Raw genomic sequence first — 13285 nt, forward strand, 5'->3', positions numbered from 1 at the left:
AGCCGTCAGCGGCTTTCTCCTCTGTCAGGTGTATGGGGAAGATGGTTACCTGATGAAGGAGCGTTTGGGGGCAGCTTCTCGTTTGTGGCCAGCTTTAGTCTGACAGCAGTGGGCCTAATCTACCATACCAGTTTCTAATTCATCACCGCTTCTCATTGCGTTCCCTCCACAATTGTGCTGTATATTGTTTTTTTTTTGGGGGGGGGGGCTTTGTTTATTTTGTGCCTTCATGTTTTATAATGATTTGTGTTCCTGACGCAGGCACAAGACCTCAGTGTGATTGAAGAAGTCATCCGAATGATGCTGGAGATCATCAACTCCTGCCTGAGCAATTCCCTCCACCACAACCCCAACTTGGTGTACGCCCTGCTGTACAAGCGAGAGCTCTTCGAGCAGTTTCGGAGTCACCCATCCTTCCAGGATATAATGCAGAATATAGACATGGTAAGTAGAGAGAGATGGCGATACTATTCCTGCAAACCATTGTGACCACTAATCGTGCGGACAACCAGGTATGGCAAACACTCACCAGTTGGTTGGCATAAAACTCTATAGAGTTACAGTCTTCTCTTTCCTGCTGCTCTGCGTGTACTAGTGTTGGTTCTGCTATTCTTCTCATCAACCAGAAGGATCTGGATGAACAGTGCTTTTGGACAATTTGTCTGACTTTAATACTTACTCCCTGAACAGACTTGAACTAAGAATGGTCAGTGGACAACTATGTGTAATGTTTCACCTGATGAGTACAGACAGATGACGTTGGTGCAACAGGACGGTCTGAGTGGAATAACAGAGGCTGAAAAGACTGGACGGCAACTGGAGGAGATGAGTAGTGGTTTGCTAGAAAGCCAGAAAGAGATAGTGGCACAGCTGAGTAGACTAAGCAATGTAGTAGAACTGCCTGAGACCGGAGGCTGAATGGAGAGAAGATCAGCAGAGTAGAACAAATTGCAAGAGGGCGGTGATGTGGGAGAGTTGCGTTTGTCAGGAGTCTCACAATTATGGTGTAGCAGAGACCAGCGTGCCGTGCCGACGTGTATTGGTCAGAAGACTCAAAATTAGGATATAGCAGAGTCAGTGTATTGAATAGAGGTGTAAATGACAAATTACTTGAATACTCAAGCAGTGTCTGGCTGCCTGAGCCGGCCTATAAGGCCAGGCTGCGAGAAGTGACTGGAGCACACTGGATTCCTATAATTACCTGATGCAGAGAAGAACATAGGGACCCAAGCATGGCAGAGGAGAACAAAGAGAGCCAACCGTGGCAAGAGAAAGGGAGCCAACTGTGGCAGAAGAAAAGGGGGCCAACTGTGGCAGAAGAAAAGGGGGCCAACTGTGGCAGAAGAAAAGGGGGCCAACTGTTGCAGGAGAAAAGGGGGCCAACCGTGGCAGGAGAAAAGGGGGCCAGCCGTGGCAGAAGAAAAGGGGGCCAACCTTGGCCGGAGAATAGGGGGCCAACTATTGCAGGAGAAAGGGGGCCAACCGTGGCAGCATAAAAGGGAGCCAACCGTGGCAGGAGAAAAGGGGGTCAACCGTGGCAGGAGAAAAGGGGGCCAGCTGTGGCAGGAGAAAAGGGGGCCAACCGTGGCAGGAGAAAGCCAGGGAGTCTGGCACAGGAGCTTGGAGAGGTTTCACTATGATTCTCATACATTCACATGCTGAGCTTGTAGGAATCAAAAAGCGAAAAAGTCTAAAGGAGATTACGTGAAGTTCTATAAAAGAGAGACTATACATGTAGAACTGGTACATGAACTTATATCTGCAACCAGAAACCTAAAAGCAAAGAACATTTTTTTTTTTTTTTTTTTTGTAGGTTACATGTAAGCATACGACTAGTGAGCATACACACCCATGGCTTATTCCTGTGCCAGCAATGTAGTAGAACTGCCTGAGACCGGAGACTGAATGGAGAGAAGATCAGCAGAGTAGAACAAATTGCAAGAGGGCGGTGATGTGGGAGAGTTGCGTTTGTCAGGAGTCTCACAATTATGGTGTAGCAGAGACCAGCGTGCCGTGTCGACATGTATTGGTCAGAAGACTCAAAATTAGGATATAGCAGAGTCAGTGCATTGAATAGTGGTGTAAATGACAAATTACTTGAATACTCAAGCAGTGTCTGGCCAGGCTGCGAGACGTGACTGGAGCACACTGGATTCCTATAATTACCTGATGCAGAGAAGAACATAGGGACCCAAGCATGGCAGAGGAGAACAAAGAGAGTCAACTGTGGCAGAAGAAAAGGGGGCCAACCGTGGCAGGAGAAAAGGGGGCCAACCGTGGCATGAGAAAAGGGGGTCAACCGTGGCATGAGAAAAGGGGGTCAACCGTGGCAGAAGAAAAGGGGGCCAGCCGTGGCAGAAGAAAAGGGGGCCAGCCGTGGCAGGAGAAAGGGGGCCAACCGTGCCAGGAGAAAAGGGGGCCAACCGTGGCAGGAGAAAAGGGAGCCAACCGTGGCAGGTGAAAAGGGAGTCAATCGTGGCAGGAGAAAAAGGGGCCAACCGTGGCAGGAGAAAAGGGAGCCAACCGTGGCAGGTGAAAAGGGAGTCAATCGTGGCAGGAGAAAAGGGGGCCAACCGTGGCAGGAGAAAAGGGAGCCAACCGTGGCAGGTGAAAAGGGAGCCAACCGTGGCAGGAGAAAAGGGGGCCAACCGTGGCAGGAGAAAAGGGGGCCAACCGTGGCAGGAGAAAAGGGGGCCAACCGTGGCAGGAGAAAAGGGGGCCAGCCGTAGCAGGAGAAAAGGGGGCCAACCGTGGCGGGAGAAAGCCAGGGAGTCTGGCACAGGAGCTTGGAGAGGTTTCACTATGATTCTCATACATTCACATACTGAGCTTGTAGGAATCAAAAAGCGAAAAAGTCTAAAGGAGATTACGTGAAGTTCTATAAAAGAGAGACTATACATGTAGAACTGGTACATGAACGTATATCTGCAACCAGAAACCTAAAAGCAAAGAACATTTTTTTTTTTTTTTGTAGGTTACATGTAAGCATACACACCCATGGCTTATTCCTGTGCCATTTAGGAACCCATCTTGGCACCATCACCATAAATCATTGCCAATATCTGCCTGAACCCAGCGGCCCTCCTGTCAAAGACAGCGCCCGCACCGCAGGCAGATGTTTCAGATGCTCAGCACCGGCTTGGCCTGCCATTGCTTTCTTGGAATTTGTCCTCAGACCTCGAGAAATATATTTTTTTTTAGCCCCATACATCTGTTTTATGGAGAAGATCTAAAAAAAACAAGAACATAAGTGACAAGTTCTGCAAGTGGTACCTAAAGTGTGGCTATCATGGCTAATTGCCAAAAATGCACTGTGTTATTAAAGCCGCCATGTAGAGCCATGGAATAATGGGTGCATGAGCTGTGAGGCCAGGCCGGTGTATGCATGAGATGGTACTCAGGACTGGACCCCAGCACGTAAGCAAGGACCTTGTTATTGGGACGGCAGCTGCTCCGGTAAGCCAAATGCATGGCGACTTCCGTGCGGAGGCGTCCTATCGTGCCAGCCGCTGTGACTCCTCTTGGCACGCCCGTCCTTTGAACTGGATCTGCTTCGGTCCGTCTGACAGGCGAGTGGCAGGAAGACAAACATAATTTGGGACAGTCAATATATTTATTGTGATTCGTCCGACTCTAAATATTGACATTGTTTCGTGTTTTCTGGCTCCTCCGCCGTCCTCTTCCTGCCCTTGTTTTCCCCTCAGAAAGGAAATAGTGTTCGGTCTTTTATATCAGATTATTGAGTGGCGCTTAATGGAGAGTTCCTCACATAGACTGTAATGTGGCATCGCTCCTTTACTGCTTCACTGTGCGAACATCCACAGCCGATTGTCTGCAGCAGCAAAAATTGCTCCAAATTTTGGATTCTTTGTTGGAGACACTAAGGTCAAAATCCACAAAGTGACATTCGGCGGATGCTTTTTACAGTGAATAATTGAAGTTTTGATGAGGTCGACCATAATGTCAAGGACAGGGATTTTCAGAGCCCCTTTGGAGTGCAGCCAAGGTCAAGCATGTGCGCCACTAATCCATCCATTGTCTATGGAACTACCACCAGTACTGTAGCAACTGAGCCAAGATCATACGGACCACTACACTGTACTGTCCGCACTCCTATAGAAAATGAATGGTACCGACACTGAGCAAGCGCACCACTACACTGTACTGTCCGCAGTCCTATAGAGAATGAATGGTACAGACACTGAGCAAGTGCACCACTACAGTGTACTGCCTACAGTCCTATAGAGAATGAATGGTACCGAGACTGAGCAGGCGCACCACCACACTGTACTGCCTACAGTCCTATAGAGAATGAATGGTACGGAGACTGAGCAAGCGCACCACTACACTGTACTGCCTACAGTCCTATAGAGAATGAGTGGTACTTAGACTGAGCAAGCGCACCACTGCACTGTACTGCCTACAGTCCTATAGAGAATGAATGGTACCGAGACTGAGCAAGCGCACCACTACACTGTACTGTCTACAGTCCTATAGAGAATGAATGGTACAGAGACTGAGCAGGCGCACCACTACACTGTATTGTCTACAGTCCTATAGAGAATGAATGGTACCGAAACTGAGCAGGCGCACCACCGCACTGTATTGCCTACAGTCCTATAGAGAATGAATGGTACCGAGACTGAGCAGGCGCACCACCGCACTGTACTGTCTACAGTCCTATAGAGAATGAATGGTACCGACACTGAGCAAGCGCATCACTACACTTTACTGTCTACAGACCTATACAGAATGAATGGTACTGACACTGAGCAAGCTCACCACTACAATGTACTGCCTACAGTCCTATAGAGAATGAATGGTATCGAGACTGAGCAGGCGCACCACTACACTGTACTGTCTACAGTCCTATAGAGAATGAATGGTACTGACACTGAGCAAGCGCACCACTACAATGTACTGTCTACAGTCCTATAGAGAATGAATGGTATCGAGACTGAGCAGGCGCACCACTACACTGTACTGTCTACAGTCCTATAGAGAAAGAATGGTACTGACACTGAGCAAGCTCACCACTACAATGTACTGCCTACAGTCCTATAGAGAATGAATGGTATCGAGACTGAGCAGGCGCACCACTACACTGTACTGTCTACAGTCCTATAGAGAATGAATGGTACTGACACTGAGCAAGCGCACCACTACAATGTACTGTCTACAGTCCTATAGAGAATGAATGGTATCGAGACTGAGCAGGCGCACCACTACACTGTACTGTCTACAGTCCTATAGAGAAAGAATGGTACTGACACTGAGCAAGCGCACCACTACACTGTACTGTCTACAGTCCTATAGAGAATGAATGGTACTGACACTGAGCAAGCGCACCACTACAATGTACTGTCTACAGTCCTATAGAGAATGAATGGTACTGACACTGAGCAAGCGCACCACTACACTGTACTGTCTACAGTCCCATAGACGATGAATTGACTAAGATGCACAGGCTCAATCTCCACCCCATTTACTCAGGGATCTGCAGCGCCCAGTTCTTGGGATCAGTGGGGGTTTGCCTGCTATTAGTAAGTTATTCTCCTCCCTTGCATAGAGTGTAACATATAGACTTAGTATATAGGATAATCAGCTGATTATCCTGTATACAATACCTGCTCGAGTTTGTGCGATCCGTTGGAGGTGGATTCTCGACTCAGTGGCCAGAAGATGCTAAAGGATGCCCGTACTCCTTACAGGAGAGCTGTGCCCCATTATTTTCTCACAAGTTTTTCTTGGTATGATATCTGGAAGAGAGAGATCCAAACAGACCTTGCACTAAAGTTCCTTAAAGCAGTACACATGAAGCTTGTTGCATTCCTCCCCAGCTGTTAATGGGTTAAAGCTCCCTGTAATTTAGCTGCAAACCACAGCAGACACACGAATCTGGGAAATGTTTCCGTAACCTTTTCATGTTGGGTTCTGCGGAGACCAGGGGTGAGGATGTTGCTGTAGGATCCCTGCGTCTGCCATGTCCGCTTTTCATGGGGGCAGCAGAGGAAACCCTGCCCGTCTGGAGCGCATCTTGGTTATGCTTTGAAATGTTACACTCTGCCCATGACCTGACTGCAGGAGATCTGTTGACATTGCATTACAGGCTGAACCTACAGGAACCCTTTGGAGCTGGTTTGTGAACTGTCTCCTATACACCAAAGCCTAAATTGTACCAGGTGCAAGATTACAGCATCTAACCCCCTCCCCCCGTATATGATGCGCCAGTAGCTGATCTATCGAGAGTTGTCAGAACCAGCAAGAGGTCGGACCCCCACCGATCATACTATAACCGATATGCCCTAACCTAATTAAATGGGAATAAGTTTCACAATTCTGCAATGTCGTCTGTATTCTGTAGGCTCTCTGCATCTCATAGGACTCATCATAGTTTGTGTTCACTGTAAGTAAGCAGGCAGCAAGCAGAGATCTTGAAAATCACGAGGAAATGATACAGAAAATGTCCTAACTTTTCTATTATGTAAGGAATAACTTGAATTTGCTTAAAAAAATGATTCATAAAAAAAAATGGCCCTCCAAGTCACAGAAATAACGCTTTATTTAAAGTACAAGGAAAAATAAAAAGAACTAATTGCTCTAATAATATATCTATTACTTATATGGAGAAACCAATGTTAGTGTCATATGTAAAATATATAAAAAAGAGACATATGGAATGGTTTATATTGTTTCTACCCTCCGGTATACTTTTGGAGATTTTTCAGAAATGTGGGATTGACATATATGTAATTTAGACATTACAAGCTGTTTATTTAGCAATAATGTGTGGACATATCCGATCCGTGGTCACCGGCTGTAGGAACAGTATGCAGACGCAACGGTGGTCACCGGCTGTAGGAACAGCGTGCGGACGCAACGGTGGTCACCGGCTGTAGGAACAGCGTGCGGACGTATCGGTGGTCACCGGCTGTAGGAACAGCGTGCGGACGTATCGGTGGTCAACGGCTGTAGGAACAACAGGCGGACGTATCGGTGGTCACCGGCTGTAGGAACAACGTGCGAACGTATCGGTGGTCACCAGCTGTAAGGAACAACGTGCGAACGTATCGGTGGTCACCGGCAGTAGGAACAGTATGCGGACGCAATGGTGGTCACCGGCTGTAGGAACAGCGTGCGGACGTATCGGTGGTCACCGGCTGTAGGAACAACGTGCGGACGTATCGGTGGTCACCGGCTGTAGGAACAACGTGCGAACGTATCGGTGGTCACCAGCTGTAGGAACATTGTGCGGACGTATCGGTGGTCAACGGTTGTAGGAACAACGTGCGGACGTATCGGTGGTCAACGGTTGTAGGAACAACGTGCGAACGTATCGGTGGTCACCGGCTGTAGGAACATTGTGCGAACGTATCGGTGGTCACCGGCTGTAGGAACATTGTGCGGACGTATCGGTGGTCACCGGCTGTAGGAACATTGTGCGGACGTATCGGTGGTCACCGGCTGTAGGAACAGCGTGCAGACGTATCGGTGGTCGCCGGCTGTAGGAACTGCGTGCTGACGTATCCCTGGTCGCCGGCTGTAGGAACAGCGTGCTAACGTATCCGTGGTCGACGTCTGTAGGAACAGCGTGCGGACGTATCTGTGGTCGCCGGCTGTAGGGACAGCGTGCTGACGTATCCGTGGTCGCCGGCTGTAGGAACAGCATGCTGACGTATCCGTGGTCGCCGGCTGTAGGAATAGCGTGCGGACGTATCCGTGGTCACCCGCTGTAGGAACAGCATGCTGACATATCCGTGGTCGCCCACTGTAGGAACAGCGTGCTGACGTATCCATGGTCGTCAGCTGTAGGAACAGCGTGCGAACGTATCCGTGGTCACCGGCTGTAGGAACAGTGTGAGGAACAGTGTATCTGTATTTGCCGGCTGTAAGATGCTAATGAGACAAAAAATGCATATACGCCAAAATATGCCCTTTATACTGCAACAATATTTTGGATTAAGCAGCAGCCCAACAATAGCGCCACTGCCAAATCTACAAACGTAGGTAGCTAGACAACGAAAAAGATCACAATCATTTCTTACAAGATTGTGTTTCCATCCAACATTAGATGAATCATTGGTGGATTAAGGATAATAAAACCCTTATAAATATTACTGAGTGACCTGGCAATAACGTAGAGTGATCAAAACGATCAGAAAGAACAACTGTCTGTGCCACCCATAGCAACCAATCACAGTCCAGCTTTCATTTTAACAGAGCTGTTTTAAAAATGAAGCTGAGCTCTAATTGGTTGCTATAGGCGACAGACTACCTTTCTTTTAGATAGTGCTGATAAATGAGGCCCATTGTTTTTTTTTTTCACTTCTTTGGTATTTCTGTGAACCGGAGTGCTGGTATTCTGTCTTTATAATTCACACGTAACCCGATTCATGGAACTGGGTCCAAAAGTAACCTTTGCACCATATCCAGGATGCAGCCCAACTTCTTTCTTATACATTAAATAAAATAAAAGAATTCGCTCAATTTTACCTATTGGTTCTTTGTTTTCCAGGTCATCGGCTTCTTCAGTTCTCGCCTGGAGCAGGCCGGATCCGACCTCTCTGTGGAACGGGTCTTGGAGGTCATTAAACAAGGCGCAGTTGCACTTCCCAAAGACAGGCTCAGGGTAAGTTACCAAGGACGTGGGGTGTGAGAGAGGTGCACAGCATACGTACCCAATAATCACAGGAATCGGTGCATAAGCCCCCGCTCACATGGCAGCTGTCAGAAGCCATATTTGCTACATATCGATGGTGTCCTATATGGCACTCATGTTGGTCGATTGGGCTGTGTCTCTATTTTAATAAAGTAAAAAATAGGGTAAAACACATGAATCCATCCAAATCTTCAAAAATTGTGTGCAAATGTTATTCCTGCTATAAGATTCATCACTTACTGTCTGTTGTGCCAATGCCTCTATAAGCCAACTTATCACTCTTAGCGTTTTTACCTTGCATCTGTGTCCTCTGGATCTGTAGTTATCCGCACCACCCACCTTACAGTACTGAACGTCATACATCACATGCGTCCTTACATCCATTGCTCTATGAATTCTCTCCTCCCTGTTTCTGAAGGGATTGTGTTTCACATGCTGGGGAGCAGTAAATGCAGAACTATAGTCCTTCACAATACTAATGCCACCCACATCAAGCTTTGGCTGCATCAAAACAAGTGGGCTGTAAGGAGCAGAGCAAGATGGTGGAAATGAAAAAGAATTATTTCTTAGCTGGTGGTATCATCTGATGAGTATTTAGACCCGAGGGGCCAGATTCATCGTTTGCACTTACTGTATGTGAAGTCATTTTTCTGTTTTTTTTACCTCATGGTATTCACTAATGTTTTGTTTGTGTCATATTCATCAAAGTGGTGCATGAATTTTGATAAAAAATGCTCCTTATTTTGTCTGTCAACTGTTTTGAAACTTCTTAGGCTGTGTGCACACGTTGCAGATTTGATGCATTTTTGTCATGCAGATTTGGTAGCAAAACCTGAAGCAATCCTGATGTCAGCAAAGTGAATGAGAAACCTGGAGTCTCATGCACACGTTGCTTATTTTTGACATGCAGATTTGGTGCAGAAAAGAAAATCTGCAGCATGTCAATTCTTTATGCATTTTTGGCTGTGTTTTTCACCATTGACTTCACTCAAATTAGTCAAAAAACGTACCAAAAATGCGCATTTTTGCAGCGGAGTTTTTTCTGCCAAGAGATACAGAAATGGTGCTGAAATTGTACTCAACATATGCACATACCCAGGGCCGGCTTCAGGTTTTCATGGGTCCCGGGTGAAACAGTCTCAGTGGCCCCTTTAACACATACCACCATTCATGATGCACAGATACTGCAGAGAAATATACAGCTCTGGCAAAAATTAAGAGACCACTGCACAGTTTTCATGTTCTCTGATTTTTCTCTTTCTAGGTATATTTTTGAGTAAAATGTACATTGTTGTTTTATTCTATAAACTACTGACAACATGTCTCCGAAATTCAAAGCTATTTTGTATTTATTTGCAGCAAATGAGAAATCGTCAAAATAATAAAAAAGAAACGAGAGAAACACAATGCTTTCAGACCTCAGATAATGCAAAGAAAACAAGTTCTTATTCATTTAGAAACCACAATACTCGTGTTTTAACTCAGGAAGAGTTCAGAAATGAATATTTGGTGGAATAACCATGATTTTTAATCCCATCTTTCATGCGTCTTGGCTGCTTTCCACCCGTCTTTCACACTGCTTTTGGGTGACCTTATGCCGCTCCTGGCACTAAAATGTAAGCAGTTCTTCTTTGTTTGATGGCTTGTGACTATCCATCTTCCTCTTGATTATATTTCAGAGGTTTTCAATGGGGTTCAGGTCTGGAGATTGGGCTGGCCATGATGGGGTCTTGATGTGGTGCTCCTTCATCCACACATTGATTGACCTAGCTGTGTGGCATGGGGCATTGTCCTGCTGGAAAAAAACAGTCCTCAGAGTTGGGGAACATTGCCTGAGCAGAAGGAAGCAAGTGTTTTTCAAGGATAACCTTGTATGCGGCTTGATTCATACGTCCTTCGCAAAGATTAACCGGCCCAATTCCAGCCTTGCTGAAGCATCCCCAAATCATCACCGATCCTCCACCAAATTTCACAGTGGGTGCAAGACGCTGTGGCTCGTACGCCTCTCCAGATCTCCGTCTAACCATTAGACGACTAGGTGTTGGGCAAAGCTGAAAATTAGGCTCATCAGAGAATATTACCTTACTCCAGTCCTCTATGGTCCAATCCTTATGGTCTGGCAAACTTCAGCCTGGCTCTCCTTTGCTTCTGATTGATGAAAGGCGTTTTTCTAGCTTTACATAACCTGAGGCCTCTAGGAGCCAGTTACCAACTGCTCTTGCCGTGCACTTCACCTCAGCTGCCATTTGCCATTCCTTTTGTAGGTCACTTGATGTCATCCTGTGGTTGCTGAGTGACATTCGAATTAGATGACGGTCATCCCGGTCAGTGGAGAGTCGCTTTCGCCCTCTGCTGGTCTGTAGCTTTGTTGTCCCCAATGTCTGCTGCTTGACCTTCTTGTAATGGACTGCCGTCTTCGAAATTTTAAGGATGGAGGCAACATGACGCTCACTGTATCCCTCTGCTAGTAAAGCCAGAATTGAGCCCTTCTTTTCCTCACTCAAGACTTTTCTTTTCAACTCCTTTGTCATGGTTACAAGTTATTTTTCATTCAAATTACTTTTAGGCTATTCCTAGCACTTGTTTTGCCATCCAGCTTGTCCTATTGCAAGAGGATTGTGAAGAGCACAGCAGTGTTTTTTATACTTTCCCTCGTTACATAAGATTTGGTTCAGGTGATCACCTAATCAGAAGCACATTAAGTAGAATGAGGTGGATGGTGGTTGGAATTCAACTGACACTGGAATGGCTGTCAGACATGTAGAGAAAACTGTGCAGTGGTCTCTTAATTTTTGCCAGAGCTGTATATATAGTACAAGGCCAAAGATTTCAGTGACTTCTTATATTACATTAGTGATATCTATAGTAAATTGTACAATAGCTCCGAAACCGGTGAATCCTCGCAGCGCACAGTGCAGACTGGACAGTATAGTCCTCCATACAGTATTATGGACCCCCCATAGTCTTCCATACAGTATTATGGGCACCACATAGTCCTCCATACAGAATAATGGGCCCCACATAGTCCTCCATACAGAATAATGGGCCCCACATAGTCCTCCATACAGTATAATGGGCCCCACGTAGTCCTCCATACAGAATAATGGGTCCTACATAGTCCTCCATACAGAATAATGACCCCACATAGTCCTCCATACGGAATAATGGGTCCCACATAGTCCTCCATATAGAATAATGGCCCCACATATTGTTCCATACAGAATAATGGGCCCCACATAGTCCTCCATACAGAATAATGGGCCCCACATAGTCCTCCATACAGTATAATGAGCCCCATATATTGCTCCATACAAATACTCACCTCTCCTCACTGGCTGCAGGTCCTGTCTCTTCAGCGTCTTACAGCTCTGTGTAATGTGACTGCTCAGCACAGAGGGTGCGCTGTAGTGACGTCATCGCGCCCTCTGCCCTGAGACTTCACTGTCGGAAGACACAGGAACAGGGAGAGGTAAGTATTGCAAGTGCTAGGGCCCTGAGCAAGTGGGGGTGGGGGACCCACTCGCAGACGCTGGCACTGAGCTCCCTTGATACTCTTGGGCCCTATAGCGTGTCTGTGTCCCTGACGGCGAGTGAGTCTGCCCCGCTTGCTCAAGGACCCGGCACTTGCCTGGGTGCGCCAGGTGGTGCCGCTAGCCCTGCACATACCCTTAACGCAAAAAGCCACATGTTCCTCTAGAATGCTGCCAGAGTTGTGGCAAAATTTCAGGCGTATATAAAATTACACCAGCGGGAAACAGGAGTATATATGCAACAATCATGCCGGCTTTTAGAAAAGTCTCAATAATGAATCACCTGAAAAACTCCTTGAAACCCTAAACCATGGCCAGAGAGGCAAAATAAAAAAAAATAAAAAACATATAAAGTGGACTTTAAAAAAAGACACAAATGGTACAATGAATTTTACACAAGCAAAATAAAGAGGGGGACACTAAAAACTTAAAAAAACAGGCAATGAATCGTGGCCTTGATATTTTTGGAAAACCCTTGATCTTGATCTCTGATATGGCCCGCAGCCAGACATGGCTTTAAGGGACCCTCAAATATCGTGCCCGTGATATGTCACAAAGAAACGCACACGGATTATTTCAAATTGTTTTTGTTTTGCGGCAAGTACAGGCAAAGCGCATGGATTTCATTGCTTCTCCTGTATAGGTGCATCTCACTGAATTAGAATATCATCAAAAAGTTAATTTATTTCAGTTCTTCAATACAAAAAGTGAAATTCATATATTATATAGAGTCATTACAGAGTGATCTATTTCAAGTGTTTATTTCTGTTAATGTTGATGATTATGGCTTACAGCCAATGAAAACACACAAGACATTATCTCAGTAAATTAGAATAGTTAACAAAAAACACCTGCAAAGGCTTCCTAAGCGTTTAAAAAGGTCCCTTAGTCTGTTTCGGTAGGCTCCACAATCATGGGGAAGACTGCTGACTTGACAGATGTCCAGAAGGCAGTCATTGACACACTCCACAAGGTCCCAGAGTCTGGAGGAAGAGTGGAGAGGCCACAATCCAAGCTGCTTGAGGTCTAGTGTGACGTTTCCACAATCAGTGATGGTTTGGGGAGCCATGTTGTCTGCTGGTGTAGGTCCACTGTG

The 13285-nt window shown here is 46.2% G+C and overlaps 1 protein-coding gene across 3 annotated transcripts in view; it reads left to right on the top strand.

Moving 5' to 3' along the window:
- Positions 1–13285, top strand: part of DYM (dymeclin) — a 262125-nt gene that overhangs the window by 190552 nt on the left and 58288 nt on the right. For all 3 annotated transcript variants that reach the window (XM_073680479.1, XM_073680481.1, XM_073680480.1), the window contains 2 exons: positions 262–444; positions 8516–8629. In XM_073680479.1, the coding sequence (XP_073536580.1) occupies positions 262–444; positions 8516–8629 (297 nt within the window). The remainder of the gene's footprint in view (positions 1–261; positions 445–8515; positions 8630–13285) is intronic.

The sequence above is a fragment of the Phyllobates terribilis genome, unplaced genomic scaffold (assembly GCF_046119375.1).
Source record: "Phyllobates terribilis strain yellow unplaced genomic scaffold, ASM4611937v1 Scaffold_1__5_contigs__length_1240528914, whole genome shotgun sequence".
NCBI lineage: Eukaryota > Metazoa > Chordata > Amphibia > Anura > Dendrobatidae > Phyllobates > Phyllobates terribilis.